The sequence below is a fragment of the Solea senegalensis genome, linkage group LG14 (genome assembly GCF_019176455.1).
Source record: "Solea senegalensis isolate Sse05_10M linkage group LG14, IFAPA_SoseM_1, whole genome shotgun sequence".
NCBI classification, from domain to species: domain Eukaryota; kingdom Metazoa; phylum Chordata; class Actinopteri; order Pleuronectiformes; family Soleidae; genus Solea; species Solea senegalensis.
Genome location: NC_058034.1, coordinates 16,367,678 through 16,392,100, shown reverse-complemented (window position 1 = coordinate 16,392,100; position 24,423 = coordinate 16,367,678). Strand labels below are relative to the sequence as shown.

The following is a 24,423-nucleotide window of genomic DNA, read 5'->3' as shown; positions in this document are numbered from 1 at the left end:
AGACAAGCAAAACGACTGACTGAAATCTAGAGACAGACAGTTGGGAGATAAAGACGCTTCTGAGATTAAATGTAAAAGTTGGTGTGATATAACTAAAGGCAGAAATAGATAAGAACACTTCTTACCAGCCTCTTCTGCAGAGGGAGGGCCAGTCGTTGGGGGTGAGAGGGGGACATTCTTGGGAGGAAGTGGTGGTGGTGCTTCAGAGATGAGAGATTCAGAGTGCAACAATAAATAGTCAGTTATAAAAGTCAAATATGGAGCTTAATCAACAGTGACATCAACTCTGTGACATGTTCATTAGCCCGTGTGTGTGTGTAAAAGGTAAATGGACTTTTCACATCATTGGGAATTATACTTGGCTGCATACAAGGCAAAAAATAAAGAAATAGAAGGATTTATAGATAAACGTGTAACAACAAAACCTATAACAAAGACTGTAAGTTTAAGACGCACGATTACAGGTATTATTTCCACCTGCCAAATACAATCAAGATAACTTGAGGTAAGGGCTCAACCCACAAACCATCCACCATGCAACACTGGTACATTCAGTCACCACCATGCCAAATGCAGGGAGTGGCAGTGGGGGAGGAGGGGTTAACAACCAGTTAGATGAGCAATGGATTATGTCTGGATCCGTTAGTTTGACAATCTGGATGATGTTCATGAGGTGAGCTGATGGGTCAGTGCGGTCATTCCAGGGAGAAGAGGAAGTACAGCACAACACGCCGGGATTTTATAGAACTTACTTCCTGTTGGGAAGGACATTGTCAAAGAGGATTCAGACCCTGACAGAGGAACACCCCACACATCTGACTCTGACAGAACCACTAAGTTCGGGAGGGGAAAGAACAGGCCAAGTCAGCAGCATTACAACAAAAACATACAGTATTTCTCACTGTCTCAGGTTTGGAAGTAGAAAAAGATCAATATGTCAATAAAGAGTTAGAATGTGTTGTTACTTAAGGAGAACTCATTAGTTTTGCCAATGCATATATGATAGGTGAATAATTCAACTTAATATGCAAGAAGCTGAAAATGACGTTACAAACCAGTTTTCTGTGACAGATTTCTAAAAGTGACAAAAGTGTCACAATGAAGAGTTACTTTTCTACAAATGCAGTTCATTCTCAATAACTTCACTCTTAACTTCACTTTTATGGTCCCTGATCATGGTCATGTCATTAGAGAGAGTATTAGACTCTAAGCACAAGTACATCATCTCAATAAGAGATCGTATGATAACAATCAGGACAATACCAATCCTTGGTGAAATGATGACTGATAAGGATATTTTATTATTTATATTTCACAACTTTGAAAAGTGAAAATAAGAAAAGATAAACAATTTATTGTCTGAAGCAAACAGGCCTTTCTTTACTTCTTAATACTTGAATTTAAATTATTGTTCTTGCTGTCCTTTCAAGTTGAATGTATGTTAAGTTATGTTGTTGATGTTCATGTTTAATGTACAGCGTGTGCTGGATAAAACCAAGATAAAACCGAGTCAAATTCCTTGTATGTGTTCACATACATGGCCAATAAAGCTGATGCAGCATGTTTAAAAGTCAGTACTCAAAAAGGCCTTACTGGGCAATTATATTTCATCTCCATGTTTACTGTGACTGGGCGGAAGCATATACACAAAATAAAATCAGTGTTCCTGTTTAATATGTCATGATGGGACTTTGTCTCCATCACAGATAATAATCACACAAATCTACTCTTTACCCTTCAGGGACCAAGACATTCTGTATATATATATCATGTGAAGACAGAAGCATCACGACAGACAAAGTAAAACATTATGAGTCAGCAGTGTCGGTGGCAGAGCTGCTTTATGAGTCTGGATTTATAAAGTAAATATGCATCAAGTTATGCCTGACATGGCAGTTGCGTCGCTAAATCCTACTCAATAATGAAAGCGGGTAATGGCAGAATCTGCATATGAAGAAGCTGTGGTGTGCTCGCGAACGTGACCACGCACTGCCTGTTTCAACTTCAACAACGGTTTAACAAAGACAGCTGGAGAAAATCCACAACTGCACAGTGCACCTGAGGGAAGAACAATAATGTTACAGAACTAGATGAGAGGGAGGGGGGAGGAAGAGTATCTGCCATTACAGTCGAGCAGGTTTTCGCTGGCAGCCTTGGAGAAAAATGATAAGTGTGTGTTTAGAGAGCATTTTTGCCTGACAAAAAGAACGTTGGTAAAATAATGTCAACAGAACCAACAAAGACAATCGCATGAAGACAATCATTCACAAGCATTCAAGTATCAGCAACACAGTAAGAGGGCTACCTTCAACTTTCTGTTCTGCTCCAAACGCAGTTTCCAAAGGAGGCCCAAATAAGGCTGTGGTGTCTTCAGGGACTGGTGTTTGTTGACTGCTGCAACACAGGAAATGCAGGAAAGGATGTTGATATAAACGTCTTTATGCAGCAATTATACAAGTCATTTTGTGGCATCATGTTTTAATGTGGCAGACCACACACATTTTTATATTACTCAACTTTCAACAGTTATTACATTGTGTAATGAATAAGAAAACTGCACTAGGGCTCAGTCCAAACAAGAAAGAATACAGAAGTATAAAACACAGTAGTAAAAAACCCATGTGGAGTAGCTTGTACTCACACAGTCAAGAAATAGTGACGTACATACCTGGGGAGCTGTGGTGCTGGAGCCGGTGTGGGGGCCACAGTGGGAACAGTGGGGACAATGCGTCTCGGTCTGGCAATCTCCTCACCTGAAGCCCCAAATAAAATCTTATTATTCATTATGATTAAAATATATGCCTGGTCTGGGGTGCAGCAGGGTTGATACTTACTAGATGTGTTTCTTTTCAAGCCCTGACAAAAGAAGAAAATAGTGAAATGTGAAAACACAAACACATTGACTCTCAGAACGTTGATAACAAGGAGATTAAGTTACGTGGCATCCTCAGATATACTTGTGCAAAAATTACACTTATAACTTTCATTCTATGACATCAACATGTTGACTATAACCATGTTAAATCCCCCAAAAGTATAATCTACATAGTTGAGCTGCATGATTCTTGTCACACTGATTATGGTTACTGGTTACTGGAATCATCATCAAAAAAAGACGTGCTTTAAAAAAGATAAATTGAACACTGCACATCCAGGTGACAGCAATAGTATTCATCATTAGAAATTCTACAATGAATCACTATAAAACTTGTTGACTTTAACATTGTGTGTTAGTAGGATAATAGCAAGAAAAATTGCTTTCAAAACACCATTTTGAAGTCTTAGTCTCAGGACTAGAAGAGATGTGATGGTGATAAAGGCCATAAAAAGAGAAAATGTTAAGTAACCCAGCGGTGAAACTTAAAACCTGCATGTATTGAATGTGACCATATGTATGAATTCACCATGAGAGAGAGAGAAGATATAGAGAGAGCGAAACGAGGAGACCGGAGCAGATGAGATACCTCAATGATGGGCAGGGACTGAAGTGAGACATCAAAGCTCCATCTGTCGCAAGTGCAAATTTTCTCCCACTATATGGACTAAGTATGAAGCCACTCAAGATCAAAAAGAAGTACACAAGTGTACCCGTGAATTTTAGAATAAGAGAAAGTATATAGTATTTACAGTGCGCGTGTGTAAATGTATTAATGTATGTGTTTAAATATGATAACATCACAACAAATTAGCTAACAATAGCAACCCACTGATTCAGCCACTGAACCATCTACGTACTTCCGACACCAAGGATGAGCTCACAACCAAGAGGGTACAGTACATGTGAAATAGTTAGTCTGAACCCAAGGAGATAAAATAAAAAGAAACTTACCGGGCTACGTCTCTGTGACCAGCAAAAAGGAAGAGAGAAGAGACACCTGGTCAGAGAGTGACAAATCAGTAAAGCAGACATAGTGTAATGTATCAGGAGAATAGGAAGAATATTGCCCTGCTGGGTCAGATCTGGGGACAGGTTATTAACATGTTCATCTGTCAAAGATGTTTTGATAAATTATTCATGCAGCCTGAAGCTTAAAGATATACTTTATTATGAATGCAAAAGATCAATAAGTCCTGTGTAGCAAGACACATGTGTATTAAGAGGCCACTGCAATCGGATGAAATGTCTCCATCTGACTGTATTCAACCCACTTTGCATCAAGGCCATCTCCCTCCACTCCGAACTCTTACGGTTGTTCCAGTTGTGCAGTGAGCCATGATTAATTAAAGTGACGCAACAAAGGGGTGGGGTATGTTGGAAGTAAGGATTAATTTTATTGGATGCTTTGCTGCAGGATACAACGCAACTATTTGTCTAACTAATGTGCATGTTCCTGCTGTATAAAAACAGGAAAAACAAGTTCTAAGAATCACACGCTGTGACCTTTTAGCCTTGATCATTTGCTGATATTCACTTTGCACATATGTCAGTGTCAAAATGGACCATTCCAAACACCTTTGTGAATGTGAGATCAGACAATGTAAGAAAGCAGCTTTTTTTTTTAGTTCCATTTCAGAGATTCTTTTCTGTATTTATAGATGGCAGGGTTTTTTTGTGACTGTAACAGTTCATTAACACTCAATGAGAGATTTTGCCTGAGGAGAGTTCAGACTGCAATGTGGCTGCCAACACTTTAGGCTAATACTTGAAGACATGAGGAATTAGTCATCGAAGTACGAAATACGGTACGTCTTTCAACAGAAGGGGTAACAACATGATATAAGATGAGTTGTGTTGTGACTTGTAACATTTTAACTCAGTCTCTGCCCTTTTCCTTTACTTTTTCACTGCCTGCAGTCTTGTTTTTTTTGGAGAAAAAAATGGAAAGTAAAAAACTCCAGAACAAAGACAAAGACGGTGACATCCTCCTGAACTACAGGTAACTACGAAATCCAAATCAACTTTCCTGTGCAATAACGGAGTAGTTAAATGCATGCATTTGTGTATACACTATTAAACACCACAATGACATGCATTCACATAACATTGGCCAGTAATAAAACCTCTGGTAATTACACACTGGGTTAATAATATCTAACCACATGTAGATATTTATTAACATAGGGCAGATTTTAAGTCAATTATAAAGATTGAAAAGTTAACAGTCATATATAAAAAACATGCAAAAACAACATGCAAAGCAAAGGCTTACCGGACTCCTCTACAGAGTCAGCATCATCATTAGAGGCAGCAGAGGATAAGAGACAGACACAGATGAAAAAGACATGGGTGGACATGTTAGATGATTCAAGGGGAAAGCATATTAATAGTGCATTTAATCTGCAATCATTATTGTAGATAAAATAAAGCCAGTGTGTGCAATCAGCATCAAAAAGCAAGAACAAACTGATGGAGTCTGAGGTCAAAGAATGAAGGAAACTTATACTACATAGTACTCAACAATGTTATATGGTTTTAAGAATATCTCTGGAGAAACTGCAAGACCAAAATATCTGACATGCCTAGTATTCATCTGATCATGTGACAGCCTGATTAATGGTCATTCTATATTAATAAAGCTTTGCGACACCCACATTTGGAACTGAAGGTGACATGAAAACTAGTGATAGAAACCGGTCTCTACCCGTCATACTTTGTTACATTTGTGAGCACAAAAAAACTCAAAGGGACCAAAATTAGTTTTAGTTCAGATACCGCCATTACTGACACGAAAACAACTTCACACCTGATCTACAGGGTGAACACACAGAGTCTAGATTAAATTATTAAGGACAAAAGCTCAAATGACCACAGACAATCTCACTGTGCGGCAGACCAACACACAGGTTCATAGTGCCCACTTTCCAACCTGAATTATTTAAGGAAGACACTCAGTGGAGGACATACAAATTATGGAGCTAGAAATGCAGTGAAGCCCATCTGCTTTAGATTCCTGCTGCTGATTACAGGGTGTCTATAGGAAGTAGAACTTAAATTTGGACTCCTCACAAAGCTGCATCCCTTCAAACACGACCTTTACACCCTACTCTTTGGCTTGCAGCACATCCTCAGATGGTGTCTCTTGTGTTGGGACGTCTGCACTGTGTTAAATGACACCAGTCTGAATGGGAGAGCATTGAGGTCACTGGCAAAAACGAGCAAGTATCACAGGCAACACAAATTAACAGTATGGAATCATATAATCAGTTGACCCTGGTCGTTAGAGCGACATGGATAGTGGTTTTAAATCTAGGGCTCAAGCCAGAGACATAACAAACTCCTGTTCACTGGCTCATTATCACGAACCAGTTCTGTCATGTAAAGACCAAAGGAAAGAGAAGCAGCGACCCCTGTGGAATCCGAAAACAGTTGAGGAAAGAAGAACATATATTTTTGGTAGAGAATGAAACGAACCTCAGTGGATACAAGCACACAAATCATGCAGAATCTCGAGGGGAACAAAAATCATCAGGATGTAAGACAACATCAGTACAACACAGCTATATCTGAGCAGGCAGTTTAAGAAGATAAGAAGCAGGGGTGACGTTTCTGCACATGCACATTATTAACATCGTAACACTTCAACTAAGCTCTCTGTGAATGAATCCAGCAGTGAGAGAGCAGTAACAACAGAGCTACTCACCAGAGGTGATGGAGACAGAGATATGTTGCCTATGGAGGCTTTGAGCTCGTCGAATGAGGGTGCTGCTACAACGCAATCAGACGGCAGTGGCTTGATCTTGATTTTGAACCTTTTTTTTTGGTCCTCCTCTCCTTCTGACTCGTCGGAGGAGAAGAAGTGGGTCTTCTTGGTGGTAAGTGAGAGTGCAGTGTCAAGGAAAGCAGTGTCCTTCCTACAATAGAGTTTTTCTTACCTATGTAAGAAAAAGTCTAACAGACTCTACCTATGTAATTATGTTGGGGCATCTAAAACCAGAAACATCTAATCAATGTATGTGTATGTTTACATACTTATTATATCGCTTTGTCAGTTTCCAAGTTCCATGGTTTAATATTTAGACTGAAATCCTTTTATTTTGAAGTGCTTCTGCCCTAAAAACATAAATAATCTCTCTGAATGACTATAGCAGTGACAAAATACTATGAACAAATCAGATACCGCTGTTACCCCTGCTCAGAAACTCAGCATATTGATTTCACAAAGAGGTTGTGAGGTTCTCTCACTTCTCTGCAACCTCCTGTTCATGTGCAGGGATGACTCATACTTCTGTGACTCCTTTGTATGATGTGTCTATGCATCTGTATTTAGACATCTGTTAATTGCATGCTATTGACGCACTTTATCACCATGTCAAGTGGTGTGTGTTTCTGATTATAAAGATTGTCTCTCACTAGTTTGCCGCAGCCACATCAAATTTTTTGGAAGTAGTATTTGATAGTATGATCAGTATGTGATAGTTTAACAAATACTGTATTAACAATTCGTATACTCTGTTTATAATAAGCTCAAGTGACTTGGCAGTGAAATAAAAACATAGCGAGCATCTTTCAGGATATCTTCTTCTGACTCCTCATCAGGTCTGATGCTGTAGCCCTCGTCGTCCACCTCAGGAGAGTTCTGCAACAAACAGTGAGTCAGTGAACACGTCATGTTATGTGCAGAAACACATTTGTGTGACATTAACTGGATGAAAAACAAAGTCTAACAGAAACAGCAGTTGATTCACAGTGTACAGAAGGTTAAGTGAGTAAATCTTATATATATAAATTAAATGAAACATGTCTAAGAGCATATACATAATAGTACTAATCAATGTAAGCAGTAAAACGTAGCAAATAGTAGTAATAAAAGGCCTTGACTTGATTCACAATCTGTGATCACTGATTTAATTGAATATAGATTTTGCTATGATAAAGATCAATTCTATATCATAAATCAGTACCACTGAAAACAACATTGAAGCAGATTCTTAGTTGATATTGAGTCAATCAGCTGAATCACCATGTAAACTCACTATAAAAATAAAATCTTACATTAGAGATTTTACTCACATATCTGTCCCAGTCGATATCTCCGTAGAAGCCATTCGGGGCCCCGTTGGTCCTCTTCTGAGACTGAAAGGAGAGGAATTATTAAAAAGCACAGTACAGTGAAGCTTCTGTGAAACTAATGCAGGCCTTCAAACCCTGACCGTGTTTTCAGAAAATCACCTTGCGTGACACAGTGTTTTCTCTCTTTGTCTGTTTTCTCACAATTCCAAGCTCAAGTCAATAAAACATAACTGCTTTTAATTAGATGTTCATAGTGAAGGTTTTAGTGAAGAAAATATCGGAAAGAAGTCTAGTCAGGGCATTTCTAAAGCACTTTGCTGCCCTGTACACAGCAAATAGTGAAATATAATAGTACAATATTTAGGTTTATTCATTACCAAATATCGTGGGGAAAAATCAAATCTCCCTCAAACCCTGCACTTACAGCCTACTAATGAAAAGATACGTGAAACAGCAGCACCGGCTGCTGCCTAATTAAGTCAAGAAAGCACTGTGGTGTCTCTAACACATCTAAGATCTACACACTACACTTCTTTGTTACTAATGCTCTAACAGAATAGCACCAAACTCAGTACCGATTCAACCTCTTGGGGTTCCTAGTAGGTAAGAAAGAGACACAGAAAGAAAAAACGATGCACCAATCAATCACCAGTGTGGATTTCCTCCATTAATAACTCAAGAAGAATTGTGAATAAAATGGCTGATAACTATAAAAATATTTTATTACTTACACCACTCTCTCTCTCTGGGGACCCCCTGTGAGAAATGAAAGAAAGAGTCAAAGAATGACATAGAATGTAAAATATGAACTAGATTGAAGCGAGTGAAAGTCGAGCTGAGGTTTTCAGGGAAAATATAACCTTACTTTCCACCTTTACCATAAACACTACATCCCAGTATGTTGACCTTTTACAGTACATCAGAAACACCACACAGATTACAGGTCAAGTGTGTAAGATCTATGTGAACTTATTTCCTTTTGGCAAAAATGTAATGCAACTTTTTTCTTTTGAGTGACAACCACTTAAATGTATGAGATTCATTACAAAAAAAAGAGCCTCTATGATTATAATAGACACATATTTTTGTCTGTTTTTTCAATGATAAGTGAAGAATGCCATATGTTTTCTACATGCTTGGAAGGAACGAGTGAGGAGAGAGATATTCAGCTGCAACACGCAACTTCACAAATAGATTTTGTTGAATCCTACACACTGCACCTTTTGAGCAGTGAGTTGAGTCATGTAGGCATCAAACTGGCAGTTTCGCTGATACAATAACATAATACTACAAGAGATGTCGTTTGTGACATTTTATGACATTTAGACTTGGCCTCCCCAAATAACAAGGATCCACGCTACATTCAAACATGAACAGAATGAATGCCTGCAGGGTGACTGTGTCAACTGGGCCAAATTATATTGTGAGTCTCGCTGCTGCCTGGAAGAGATCATTTCTCAAAGCAAAGTCATCAGTGAATATTGTCTGACAATGGTCAGCATGCCCAGAGGTGGTACAACAAATCTATCTAATCTTAATCTTCAACCTGAGAAGGAAAGACCTGGAAATACACATGGGTTTTAGCACAGCCCAAAGCATCTCTATCTCACAAGGTTCCAGAACATACAGTTAAATGGTGTCACTGACTGAAATATTAGAGAAATTGGAAGTAGTATACAAGACTGTAGGCTGGTTCATGTCTGAATGTTCCTAGAAACATTTCTCAAACTAGGAGAGAAAGCTTGTGGATTGAGGTGGATCACAATTATAACTGAAGTTTTTGGCAAATCATATTGTATATAATTGATAAAATGCACAATACATCAATGCAACTCCATTGACTTTGCAGACTGTACTTTACAGAGACTGTACTTTGTGTGCTATGATTGTTTTGCCCATTTCTAATCCCTTCAATCTGCTGTAATGTGAGTAGAAGCTGCTCCCGTGTATCAATCTAATTTCACAAATTAACTACTCCCAGCAGTGAAACAAATAACATGCTCTGTGACTGGAACACACATTAGAGACAGTACTTACGTAGAGTCATTGTCCTTCTCTTTCTTCCGTATCCCAAAGGCCTTCCTGGTACGTTTTTTCAATCCTAAAAGGACAAAAAAAAAAGTGAATTTTTGGAAGAAGAGACACCAAAGGCGTGACTAAAAGAGGTGTATGTGGGTGGGTGAGGTCAGCAGTTTGGCATCTATCATTCAGCAGATAAAAGACAACATCTTTATATATTATTGAGAAACTGGAGGTGTGAAGGTGAATGCTGGCTTTCAGGAATAAATATGTGTCCATGGGCATTGCAAATGGAACGACAGCCTGCCTTGGATTCCTCAAGGCCTCTTTTAGGAGTAGAAATTTCATTAGCACTGTAAAAATCAATGCACAGTGAATACAACAAGAATAGCTTGGGCAGCCATGGAGCAGAGAGCTACCCGTAAATACATAAAAATTTCCAAAAAGATGCTGCAGCATGTCAGATCTGCAATGTTACAGTTGCCAGTTTGAATCCCTGGCCTAAAAAACTGTGCTGAAGAATTAAACACTTTCTCTCTTTCACAAATCACTTCACATAGACATGTCAGTGTGTCCCTGAACAAAGCGTCAGATCTCCTGCTGCTTCAATGAAGCAGCTCACTGACAAGACTGCCAAAACAAATGGTGAGGGAATTGTTGGCCTTAAATACAAATTCTGAACCTTAAAACAGACACTGTTGTCCTGAAAAGAAAGTGAACACTGACTGCATCTAACCCAATTTGAGTGTAACTGAAGGACACAGGTAAGCATTCAAGGGTAAATGACAGACACTGTATTCTGTCCACAAAGCAAAATTGCAAGCTTTTAAGGTAGCAACATTAAATCTGTTAATTTTCTAGTTTACTCATTTGGTCTACAAAAACATGGACATATCGCCATCGTCAAAGGTTATGTCTTCAGCTTTATATAACAAACTGTTAAATCATATCTGATGAAGAATGGAACTTAAGACTAAATACTTTAAATGAAAAATACTTTAAATTGATTCCAAATAAACTTGTGATGACTCAAGCTCAAGTTTTAAATGCAAACTCAGGATCAGTTGCACTGCCTGTATATTCTAAAAACATGGCTACACAAAATCAACCTTATCTCATAATATTCACTGATTATGATTACCCCCCTTTAAAAGTTTTATATCCAGCTGACTTCGCAAAATATAGTAAAACGATCTGAAGTGTCCCTGTCTCTTTCTTACCCCAGATGAAAGCCCAGTAGTCCCCCTCCATCTCATCTGGATGATTCCTTGATTCTCATTCTTCTGCTCGCTCGTGTGGCTGCAAACTCATCACATCATCTCACGACTAGCCTATCTCTTCCTCGTTCCACGGGCAGACACACACCAAGACTGAGAGCAGTAACCTGATGCAACCTCTCACTAACAGTCACACGGACAAGGTATCATGCTTCTGTTTGTTACCCCAATTCAACACCACTGACTCCACTCATAAATTACAGACAAATATCATCATCCGAGCAAATAAAAATTACTGGCACATATCCACTTCTTACTTAAGACTTTGCTTCACTACCCTGATCTTGAGAAATGAGAGATTTCTATGAGAAATTGATCCAAAAAGGCCTCCTCCTGACCGTTTAGTCTTACCCAGAAATACCCTCTGATTGATCCTGCAAATGTGTTTGGCCTTGTTTCTGCTGTCAAGGCTCAAATAAATGTCCCAGTGTACTCACAAGCTCAAATTCAAAGTCTTATTTACGCAAAGGTAATTTTAAGACACGTTAGAAAAAAATAGAGGTTAATGAATATTCATGGTTGCAGGATGAGGAGTTAGGGTGCACCAACCACCCATTTTTGTAAAAGTGAGAGAAGGACAGAGTGTGATGTTATAAAAATTTGTAGAAAACATCCAATATTAATATAAATCAAGGCCTCTGTCCACTTATTTACTTTGTACCTGATGCCACCCAGCAGCCAATTGTGTTGATTTCGGGTGGCAAATCATTTCAGCAGGCCATATTTAATTCAATTTGTCACAGGCACATTTTTTAAGTAGCGACTCTGTTCTAAGCTGAAGTTGATTTCTTAAATTAATACTTCGCTCTCACTGGCCTGTATATTGACTGGTGCCCCCAAGCAAGCGCTGACAGCTTTACAGCTGTACTGATTAAAGTGTGTGCATAAAATCGTGGCAAACAGAAAGCAGCATGTGGGAGCATGTCTTCTCGTCATATAACATATCTGTTTTTACAAAATAGAGACCAGGAAAAGCTGACACTAACGATACAATTAAGAAATAAGAGTAATGTGGGTTCAGAACATTTCAAGATTTTATATTTTAATATCACCCACAATGCAGCAACTTAGAAAGAGCAACACATGAATTTTTCCACGTTTAGAGCACAGCAGCACCTAAATTTGATTGGATAAAATGAATGTGAAGGTATACATGAATGCGCAAGGCACAGTTTAATTAACGGAGAGGGAAATAACAGTGTGTGCTGCACACATGGTTTAATGACTTAATAGCTTCCGTTCAGAGGGATGCTAGCGAAAGTGCTAACGTAATTTGCGACCTGCTCTCAAGACGTGATAATGTAATACCAGGAAAAGCCAAAGAACATGAGGCCAAACGTAGTAGGACACTGCCAAAAAAAAATAAAACAAGGAAAAAACTTTTCTGATGTTGGTTTGGTCTGAAAATAGTTTGGAATCCTTGGTTGAGGATTTTCTTAGACATGTAGGATAAATAAAAACGGAATTGAAAACAAACTTACAGCAGGAGGAACACAGCCCACTGCAGCAGAAAGTGTGTTATTATTATAGTTCTATGAGGTCCACCCTTTAACCTGCAGGAAGTGGTTGCCCATAACGCAAAAAAAAGCCAGCATTGAAACACTGCAATCACACCCGTTTCCCCCCATTATTAAATCGAGTCCACATGCACAATACCGTATTTCAAGGTTTCCTACTGAGCATGTGAACTTACACCTGGGGATAGTACAATTATAACGTGCAGTCACTACCTGCCACAAGAACAACAAAGGTATTATTACTTCATTTTATGACTGATAAATTTAACTTTGGAACACTGATCCAATACCAAAGTTATGTACCAACTAGATGGTCGGGTCATAGTTGATCACTAACATTTTTTTTAAGATTTACTAGTGAAATTCAATTTGTTGTTGTATGAAGAAGATGGAAGATAAAAAAGTCACACCTCTTCCAGAAGGTTTCAGTGATCCATATTACAGAATGTATTTACACAGATTTGCTTTAATTTTACTCATGATGCACAAACTAATTTAAGCAAAAACAAATGCAATGTGCATTCACTCAGAAGTTAATAATAATAATAATAATAATAATAATAATAATAATAATAATAATAATAATGATAAGTATACTAATAATCTACAGCCACATATTCAGTACTAATAAAATGTATCTTAAGGTGAAGGATTAGGATTGATTTCCCTTTCATTATGGAACCAGAATACAGGTAACATATTAAGTTCTTTACATTAATTCAGTGTGCAATTATACACACTGGCGACAGAGGAGCACTGCACTGGGCTTCTAAAGGACAGACGGCTGATTCTGTTGTTCCTTTGATCACACTTTTCAGTCTTCCCCTTGTTCTTTTAAAAATGTGACATTATATGATGTCTACTTTCAGCCTCTGAGGCCTCTCTTCATGGTTGTATTTTACATCTCAATGTTGTCTCTAAACCATGAAGATATATCATTATAATGATCATTTTCAGCTGCCACATTTATCAATGCCCGATCAATGTTGAGTGTTCAACATCTGGTTTGGGGAAGTGGAAGCTGTTCAACAAGCTGCATCAAAAATGGGGCAAGAAAGAGATGAAGAGGCTCTGGCCAAGTAACCAACAAAACACACATACACACACAGACACACTGCTTGTGCTTCCGGTCACAGCAGAGCACCAGGCTTGGCCACTTCAAACTCTGAATGAAGGACTTGTGCTGCTATGCATAGTAAGTAGGAAGGACGATAATACAGCACTGAGATTGAGGAGGGTTGAGAGTTTTTGGTTAAAAGAGAGGGGGGAAAAAACCCTTTGAAACACTTAGATCTGCATCTTAAACACATATATAATTATTTGTTGATGAGTAACCATCAAGAGATGTTAATGAATCAACAAAAAGGAAAAACATGTTGATGTTGTTTACCATTCTATTCTGTGTGGTAAACATGACAGAGCATGTTCAGCTTGGGAGCCTGTGATAAGTGTGTGAAGATGGTGTGTCGAGTTGTTGTCGGTTTTGAGTGAATCTGTTGACTTAGCAAAAGGAGAAGCATGTGGACATACTGGCAGGCAGGCAGACAGGTTAAAAGACAAGGTGACAAGGTGTAATTAGTGTAGCTGTCCATGGGCTGGTAGGCGCAATAACAAGAAAGAAGAAAACCTGTGGACAGAGAGGCTGAAAGAAGCTGCAAGTACACAAGGAGACAGAAAACTATGCAAGACAGGCATGCTGTCACACAGCAGACAAGCTGAGAGGTAGACGGGAATATTGTAAACAGGAGGTTTAAAAAGCTCTTTTCTTGAAGTGACTCATCCATCCTAATGGCCCCCGAGAGGCAGAGGTAGGTGAAGGCAGGTGATTTGCAGATTTGCTACCTATGACTGGCAGACACAATAACAATGAACTCACAATACTGACATTCAGATTGGAAAAAACCTAAAATTTTATGGGGGGGATGAGTGAGTACAAACCTGAAAAAACAATACAAGGTCTAAATATACAGAGAAGAGAAGGAGGCATCACAGTTGAGCACCGCGATGAGTACAATGAGTGATTACAGATTGAAGTGAGTGATAACAAATAATACTGTCACTTTTGTATGTAGGTTTTTCGCAGCCCTATATTATACAATACTGAAGATGTGCTAACATAAGCTCTTCATCAGCAGCTGCTACAGTACAGCACGGCCTGAGAAATATGGAGCAGTATATTTGAAGGTTTTATTGATGCAGGGATGTCACATAATATCAAAGATAAAGTACATACAATCCCTTAAGTAGCCATTGGCATTAACTACTTAATCAAGAAGAAAGACAATTATTCACGCTTACACTCCTGTCTGTTTTCTGTCCCCCTCAGAATTTATGCTCTAACTTCCCTGGTGCATAATTGTCCACCTACTAGTTTGCAGCACAAACAGAAAACTAAGAAAGAGAATTAACAAAACCCCCTAACCCCCCTCAAACAGCTGCACACCAGTGTATGTGTGTGATTGTGTGTTTGAGTGAACAAGTGTGTGTGTGTCAGTGTGGCACAGAGAAAAGACAAAGCCAGTGTCAGTTTGCGTTTGTGCCCACGGATGCTAAAATTAGACTTGGACTATACTGTCCAGGTGGCTGCACTGTGAGCCATGAGCTGTAGCACTTTCATTAGCAATGTACCCCGAGCACACAAGCACACACACATGCATGCACACACTCACAGAGGCATGCAAACACATGTTACAAACTGGATGACACACATGTCTGTTGCAGCCTTTGAAATGAAAGCAGAAGAAAAGAAAGAAAGAGCCGCTTCACTGAGTGACATAATCCATCTCTAACTAAAGTGGGTCAGGGCCAGAAACCATAAAGCAGCAAGCCCGCAGTTGGGGCAGAGATCAACAAAAGATGGTGGTGATGCATTCATCTGTGCACTTCTCAATTTCCTTTTAATATCTAATATTCACTTTTTTCTATGTAGGTTTTTCCACTATCAGTTATTTAATAGGTCTACCTATTCATTAACCATCGATTAATGATTTGTTAATTCACTGCCATTAACTTACCTTCTAACTGTAGCTTAAATGTTGAAAACAAATTATTGTACTATAACTGGTAAACAGGTGAAATAACTGAGTAACAGTTACAGTAAGTATGTTTTTGTATTTGTTATCTATTACTTATCGGTAAATCTCGTCCACCCACGGCCATTATTCCTCATCTCCTCCCCTTATTCCCTCTGTCTCCATAAACAGCCTTGGTCCCCATGGTTCCCATCCCTGGGCTTCAAATAGCATTTGGACCAAGGACTGGGTGGCAAATGACCCGGCTGCATAGCCAAAATTATAAACACAGGGATTTTTGCCACAATGACAAAAGGAGAAGATGCATTTTCCACCAGTCTGATATTTATTGACACCAGACTTCCACAAGCAAAGAGAGACGAGGAATGGAAGTGGGCTCCCTTGTTTCATGAGGACAGAAAGTACATGGTGGTTTCTTGCAAGATTCAACTGAAGATACATGCTGTGATTGTTTAGATGCATATCTCAAAGTACCATTACAACTGGAAATGAGTTAATTGAAATCATCACTTTGGTCTGCATCTGCATACATTAAAAGTTATTTGAAGATCCTGTACTTCAGCTGTAAGACTTCAAGGGTGATCTTTGGTTACCAAACTAAACTTTTCAAATACAGTCCCGGGGGGGACCTTCCTTTTTCAGCCATATTAATCTGACAGTGAAATGTCTTCTGCAGCCACCCCACTGAACCCCATTACCAGAGGAAACAGCAAGGACTATATCCTCTTTTTATGCATGATGCATTTTATAGCCACACACACCTGGCTCCCTGATTCATCTGTGGATTTATTCAACAGTCAGTTTGGTGAGAGCAGCGGCAGACATTTTTGCTGCAGATACCGGGTAAAAGTGAGGCCATTAGTCTATTTAAGTGTCTTCCAAAAATGAATGCTCACTGTGCACATAGGCCACTATCACCAGTATGGTGGCACGCTTGGTAAACGGTCTAATGTTCATAATATCTCATTGTAACGGTCCTGCTATCATACCAGTTTTTATACCAGTTGGAGTGTTTTGTGTATGACTTATTTTTAATTTGAAAACTAAGAGGAAGCTGAGGATACACAAACGGAAAGCAGGACAAAACCTTCCTTATGGCAAACTCATGTGTAGGAAATGAAGTCATCAACCTGAACGCTTGTCTGTCTCTTTGAAGGGAGAAGCATCAAGTAATGCCCGACTGCCCAGGGGATGTTGCTTTGCTTGGGTTGCGTGCAGCAGGAGTTGACCAATGGCCAATTTAAAAGTATTTTACAATCAAATCACCTTTCCGCAGTTAGCTCAATACTCGGCTCAAACATAGCTCTCAGACAAGGTTTTGCCAAAATATACCCAACAATGGCAGACATTACATCCCTATTACTACAGCAATGTTAACAACTCTTGCGAGATGTTCTGCCAGGACGGACACCAACAGTCAAGCTCGCCCACCATCGAGGATTAAAGCAATACACTAACAATAACATGAGGTAAAAAAAAAAAAATCAAAAGAAAATTCAATAAATACAAATACAATACAAATTGGTTACAAAACAATAACCAATGTCGATATATCTAAATTGTCCAACACTTTTGAGGCCTTGATGAGGAAAAAGCAGGACAGGAAAAGAAAAAAGTATTTTTGATGCTTGTAGGTAAGATGCCAGACTGAGGTGCTTGTTTGGCTGCAAGTCAGCATCATATTGGAGATCGAGGCCATATGTGACGTCTGTTAGTTTAATATTGTCTGTTTTTTAAGGTTACAGTGGTTGAGCAGTTTTAGCTGCTGGCAAGACAACAAAACAAAGACATCATCCAGCATTGAGTGGATTTGTCATCCTGCGAGGTAGGTTCATCTTTCCTACAAAACACTGAAGATACTGCCCCAGTATCAGACGATGTGATCAAACAAGCATAAGGGGTACCACATCGATAGATATTATATTTCACAATTATATAGGATCTTAAGTGAATTGTGCCAGAAAGCACACTCACCCACAGCCAGAATTACTGTCCTCCTCTTGTGTCTAACGTAGAGTGTAATTTTCTGTTAACAACAGAGGAACCATGACAAAAGCACACTGCTCAAGGGTTTGTCGTCATAGACAGAGCAAGACAGCCACAGTCTATTCATTGCATATTCAAAGTGCCTGAAAATCCAAATGTGCTAAGAGATTTTCTGATATATCTTCTGATCTTCTAGCAGATCTTCGAGCCAGGACATGCTTCTTCTTTCTCCTGAAGGTTTCGGCTGATCTGTAAGATGGCTCAGGGCTTGAACAGCGCAGACCTATATATTCACTCCAAGTTTTAATGTGAACTGCATAAATGACACAATGTGAAGTTGTTAGTGCCCCAGTCTGACTCAGTTATGATCCTACATTTATTAACAAATCTCCTGGATGTAGTTTTTCGTGATGAAGTCGACAGTAGAGGGTTCAGGTGATCACACTGCAACTACAAATAGAGAGAGTTCATAATACCAAACTATTACATAATAATTAAATACTGTATAATAATAATATCAAACTGGGTTTTAAAAACTTAAAAAAATTCTGTGTAACATCTAAAGGTTTTCTTTATACAATTATGAAATGACAAGATGAAAAGATAGAGATTAATCACATGTGAAAACGGCAATCTTATAATTACCTGACACAGCAACCTCACGCGTGTAGCTTGCATTTATTTATCTGTGTGTGAGGTTTGAGGATTAAAAAACAACAAGAGCCTGTACAAGTGATCACCATGATGATCCACATGTGTTTACTGGCATGTAATACTTGTTCACTGTGAGGCAATCAATGTTTGTCAGAATTATCCATCTGCTGCAGACCTAGCATGAGGAACAAACCATTTCCGGTAATGTTGTACAACATTTGTTGTTTGTTTTTTACAAAGCAAATAACTAAGAGCTTGCTAGCACTACCAATATTCACTGCAATTTCTGTTTCTGATGTTGTCTTAGCTTTTCAGTATTTGACCTGAAAATAAAGTTTTTTTTTTTGTTTTTTTTTTAATGCAATAAAATAATATATAAGCAAGGTATTGTTTAAGACTAGTGCAACACTATAATTATGGTAATAATAATAATAATTATAAGCAATGTTAGATTCATTGTCAGATTATGAAAATTCTATCAGCTTCACACTCTCCGTGTGTTTCGTGGCATAGAAGAGTTTAGATTTTGTGCTGTCCAGCGAGAGTTGTTTTACGTCAAGACAAACAGATTAGTGCGGGGTGATGGAAACTAGGTCAGGTGAGGATGAAAACACTACAAAATAAATATGTTGTGCCTTCAAACACTAACACCCCCTAACAAACCTTTTCATTTGTCATAGTAATTAATGAAAAAAACAAGAGGGTGATGAACCCTGAAGGCACTGTGGTTGGTTTCAAACAGTTTCTTCTGCTACCCCCACAGGAATTGTTCATATGACACAGTTTATGCCCAAGATTCAAACAAGCTAGTTGTACAGTAGCAATCCATTTCTCCAACAGATGGCAGAAATGTGAAATAGAAAGTTAAGCAAAGAACAAATGAGAGATAATCTGGCTTTTGGGGCTAAGGGGGTTCTACTGGGGTTACCAATTTCATGCATTTGCTCTGGATGTGTTTATAGGAAAAAAATCAATATATATAGTAGTATATGTATATGTTTGAGGTTCTCTTCCAATCACTGTTTGCCTATGCATTTGACATTATTAAGATAAGATACAAAAAGGGTTGCTTTCAGTTATGCATCATAGTCTATGACTAAGATTATTGAAAAGCAAATATGTTTAATACATAAATTGTTACTGACTTGACTGTCCAGAGAATATTCCTTGTTTGTCATTCAAAGATATTGAGCCATGAGGCAAAAGAAACAAGAGTGGGAGGACAATGATGAGTGATTCACAGATGAAAGGATGCTTTTTTTCTCCCTAAATCTGGAAGATCTGTGTTTGCTATGCTCGTATTGAGAGATGTAGGAAGGATGGAGGGTCTGTGATGAGAAAACATTGGATACGCACACGCCCGCACACACAAACACACACCTACACTTAGCCAACACAAACCCCCATTTGATATGAGTCACTGATGAATCAATTTTACAAAAAAGAATAATGATTTAGTAAAGACAACCACAGGGAAGCATAAAATTGAAGAGCCTCTTGTGGTCTTAAAAGACAAAATTAAAGTTTATATTACCCCTAGTTAATGCTAGTGAATGAGATCTTCAACAAGAGTAATACTGGCTGTCACTTTTTATTTGAAATTCAATATGCAACATAAAACTGGGGGGATGTAAATTTCAGATTTGAACTGTCATGAAATGCTCAAAATGGAAACCGCCATCTCTGAAGCACCTATTTAAGTAGAACTGTGCATGGTTTCCTACCATCAGTGTCAGCTGAGGCCACAGCAGTGGCAGCATCTTTGGGATGCAATTCTACAGTACAGAGGGATGGAGACTCCTCTCTCTGCAGATAGCATCTGCCTTGTTTTAGTGAAGAGAAAAAGTTTGCACCAAATAATGCTAACAATTTAACTTAATACTGTCTGTAAGCTGGCTCACAAATATCTGTGTGTGCCAGGGATGCTGTATGCTTTGAGCACTTGTGTTCTCATCCGCAGGTAATATTTTAAATTAAAAGAGAGCCACAGTCAATCCCGATCAGGGCTACAGTCTTGTCTTTCTAGCAAATAATAATAATATGGTCTGTCTGTATTTATATAGCACTCTTCTAGTCTTGATGACCACTCAACGATGCTTTACACTACAGTTTTGCCATTCACCCGTTCACTCACACATTCACACAGCGCAACACATTTTCTATCACACATCTTTCAAATCCATTCACACGCCAAGGACACATCGGCATGTAGATCACCTGTTGAAACCTGTTGAAACCACCGACTTACCATTGTCCCCAATATCAAAAATTAAGTTTGCCATGATGTAACATTATTACACTTATTATTATTATTATTATAATTATTATTACACTAAAGCTGTTGGAGCGTCCCGTTCAGGAAGTGTTTATTCCATCCTACTCTACTGAGTGTTGCAAGTTGTGGATACTTAATGCTGGCAGCTCTGTTATTAAAGCAATAATTAGTCAAATTGTTAATAAAGTAATGAAAACTGTGACACTTGGGAGAGGTGAGGGGGGGGAGTGTGTTATTGCGGGTCATTAAAAACTTGGATTTTGACAGGATCCAAAAAAAGAGCTGGCTCAAATTCCTGTGGATTACATCTCCATACTGACTCCCATCAATCTAATCTAATCCCATGCTGGTGAAAGCAGACCACTGACTCCACCCCTCTGCAGTTCACACCCAGATTACAGGTTTCCTCAATTTTCGGTGAGGAAAGGAATGTCCAGACTGCTTTCAAGGACCTATTAAAGACCACAGTCCTCAAATGAAGAACCGCCAGAATCAGGTGGAATGCTGTTGGTCAATGAAAAGAGAGGAGGGGGGGTTGAGAGAGGGGATGTGAAGAAACCATGATGAACCACAAAATCTGGAACCACTTAAAGTGAACACACCATCAATTCAAGTGTCAAGCTGACGCCCAGCTATATAACCAAAGCTTATAAAACCCACAGGTTAACTGAGGCAACACACATACTGCACTTACCAACACTGCTGCATACATGCCCTAACACTGTATACAGGCTTTCTGTAGGTTTCAACGAGTTAAAAAACAAGAATAACTTTTCCTAAGACTGCAGTTAGGGATGTTAATGATTAAGCATTAGTTGATTAATCGCTGTTAAGAGTTTATTAATTAATTAACCAACAATGTCAGATGTTTCTTTCCATCTTAAACCAGCAGAGGACACACATGTCAATCAATGCAATTAGCAGGAGGAAAAGTAAAAATGTCTAAAAGGTGAGGCATATTATGAGCTGCACCTTTGCCGGGTCAAATTGATGTTAACATGATTGAGACCCAATTTAACATATGACAGCTAAGACTTAATATTTTAACACATTTAAAGCTGCAGTAAATAACTTTTGAAGATCATTGTCATCGATATGTTCATTCACTCTAATCCTTCCAAGTTAGTGACCTGCTCTTCTTGATACAGTGTCTGTTATGGACAACAGAATTTGTGTTTTGTGACACTCGTCTGCAGGAGCTGCCAACACTGCACCCATGCTGCGTAAGCTACTGAAAAAGGACTTTGTTCTTAGTGACTGTGTGTTATGTAACATGCTGGTACTTCTAAAACAACAAAGGGGGCCATTCCAGGAGAATCCTGCTACAACTGCTGTACTAATGCAAAATGGAGGACAGTGTGGCCTTACAATGAACAGAATTACTCAAGCAACATAAAAATAACTGCACATCGAGGAACAGTTGCATGCGCTTGCACTGCAGAATGCTGCTACTTAATTTATAAGCACTTATTTGTGAATACCTGTGACAGAAATAAACTAACTGTACAATGTTTATGAGACATGTAAAGGGTAAAATGATGAATAACCAGACGCAGTTTAAAATGACTGTGAAAACAACTTCAATAATTGCCGATCACAACAAGAAAAACAAAATACTTGATATGTGACTGATACTCCCTGAAATGTGCACCTACAAACACATGCAAAAGACATTTAAAACAAATAGAAGGTATTTGTTATTGCAAGGAAAAGTGTAAAAATAAATGCTGTCATGATTAAATGATACTTGTATGAAATGCATTCTCTGGAATAACAAGGCATACAGGTCAGGAGGATAGAAGACATTTGCATAGATCCAGATACTTGTGCTTCAGATTCAGCTTAACTGTCACACCTGGAGCCCAGATTCAATCATATGGGGAGGATATAAAAAGAAATGTAATCGCAATGTGCGATGATGGAAAATACCTTATTTGGCACCACTCGAGGGTGTGGCACATGGAAAGCTTTGGAGAAAGAGAAATTTCAGAGACCAGCCAGATCTGCTGTCCAGTGATGTTGAATGTCTTTGATTTAATGTCCACGCACCCATCTCACAGTGTACAGAGGAACTTTAATCCAGGCAGCACTATTGTGGAAGGGATCTATTCGTCCCTCTTCTTGCTGCTTTTGCCATGACTTTCTAATCACTCCTGATGACAGAATATTAATTAGCGGTGTTGTCATGGTTCTTAAAGGGAAAGTGATGTGGGACTTGTGTGCATATGTTTTTTTTGTTTGTTTTTTGCATCAGCATTTTCTGTGTTTCCTATGTACACCAACTTATAAGGTGAATCCTGCACACAATGTTATAACTGAGGCCTCAGTCATGGAAGAATTAAATTTTCCACTTTTTTTCCAGGGCAAAATCAACTGAAAATATTCCCACTTCAAAACGACCATAAAATATCTTCTGACTGTGGGGGGAACCTCAGCATTGAGGTGGGATTAACAGGAAGACATTCCTGTTCCTGCATACACTGTCACTATCTTGGTTAACTCTGTGGTAAAGTTGAGGGCACTTGACTTCCTTTTCCTCCAGTCTCTTTTCTATTTCATTCACTGTGCTCTGAACACATGTGTCTACCCAGCCTATTGGTTTTGGAAAAAATAATAAACAAAAAAATATGAATCTCATGCAGTCTCTGAACATTTTCTCAGAGGTTCAGTGTTACATTGGCCTTATTGTTCAAAGTTGGCAGGAGTCATGAGTCCGGAGGGTAACAAGGAACAACAAATTATGTTCAATGCAGTTCACTTCAACTCTCATTGATTACTTTTTTTATAAAGAAAGTCCTCCCTCCTGTCTTAACATTGTTTTTTTCTGTAAGGACTAATAAGGTGAATAACATCAACATTCAAACAAACTACAAACAGAAAATCTTTTAGAGCCACCTTGCACTATCCTCCTAAGAACATCTCAGCCTGCATGTGACAGGTGCTTTGTGCCATGTGGTTTAGTTTTACTGATGTGTACTTTTGTTTCAGCTGCAGTTCCCTCTGTACACTTCCTCTTCTTTCTCTTCCCCCCTCTGCCTCTCCTACTGCTGATATGAAAATCAATGGCTCCGTTATTCTGTGGAAGGTCTGATGTCCGCTAATGAAATCCTATATGCTGTGAGTCATCCATCTGATGGCTGCTGGGACAACGGCAGCCTGAACGACCAACCAAACATAAATGTGTTGCCTGCAAAAGCAAACACTGACAATTTGGGTCACTCAACAGTCCATATTAAAATGAATGCGACACACATAGCCAAAACACATTATCTAAAATTTATCATTGTTAGTTTTGGTGGGCCAAAGATCAGGTGTGTGCAACTGCTTCATTGATGATCTGTCATAATAAACAGGTGTGTTCACGCCTAATAGTCAGCTTCGTTGGTTCGCACCTGATGTACATTTGATTCATTGTTTTCAAACACACTGTAAATGTCATGTGATGAGACTGCAGTGCTGGTAAAAAGACAAATCCTTTGCAATTGCTACATCATGGGGCATCAGCAGGTTAATGTTCATCTGCCCTGCTGCACTGGTGATGAGCAGTGCCTTGAGGGCTGGCAGGTGGACAGCGTGGTGAAGCAGCAACAGCCTTGGTGGTTTCATCCACATTCCCCAGTGTCCACCTCAAAGGTGTCAGACAGACAACATTCACACTGACCCAAATGAACTATACTAAGGGTGCAAACACACCAGGGTTTGGATTAAACTA

The 24,423-nt window shown here is 38.9% G+C and overlaps 1 protein-coding gene across 10 annotated transcripts in view; it reads right to left on the bottom strand.

Moving 5' to 3' along the window:
• sgip1a (SH3GL interacting endocytic adaptor 1a) overlaps window positions 1-24,423 on the bottom strand; it is a 47,772-nt gene that overhangs the window by 12,141 nt on the left and 11,208 nt on the right. For 6 of the 10 annotated variants that reach the window (XM_044043866.1, XM_044043874.1, XM_044043869.1 and 3 more), the window contains 13 exons: window positions 9,989-10,052; window positions 8,683-8,707; window positions 8,527-8,547; window positions 7,952-8,014; window positions 7,457-7,517; window positions 6,582-6,757; window positions 5,151-5,159; window positions 3,830-3,841; window positions 2,835-2,856; window positions 2,669-2,753; window positions 2,306-2,394; window positions 753-833; window positions 126-200 (listed from right to left, as the gene is read on the bottom strand). In XM_044043866.1, the coding sequence (XP_043899801.1) occupies window positions 126-200; window positions 753-833; window positions 2,306-2,394; window positions 2,669-2,753; window positions 2,835-2,856; window positions 3,830-3,841; window positions 5,151-5,159; window positions 6,582-6,757; window positions 7,457-7,517; window positions 7,952-8,014; window positions 8,527-8,547; window positions 8,683-8,707; window positions 9,989-10,052 (783 nt within the window). The remainder of the gene's footprint in view (window positions 1-125; window positions 201-752; window positions 834-2,305; window positions 2,395-2,668; window positions 2,754-2,834; window positions 2,857-3,829; window positions 3,842-5,150; window positions 5,160-6,581; window positions 6,758-7,456; window positions 7,518-7,951; window positions 8,015-8,526; window positions 8,548-8,682; window positions 8,708-9,988; window positions 10,053-24,423) is intronic. The other 4 variants (XM_044043868.1, XM_044043875.1, XM_044043867.1 and 1 more) reach the window with 3 other exon arrangements.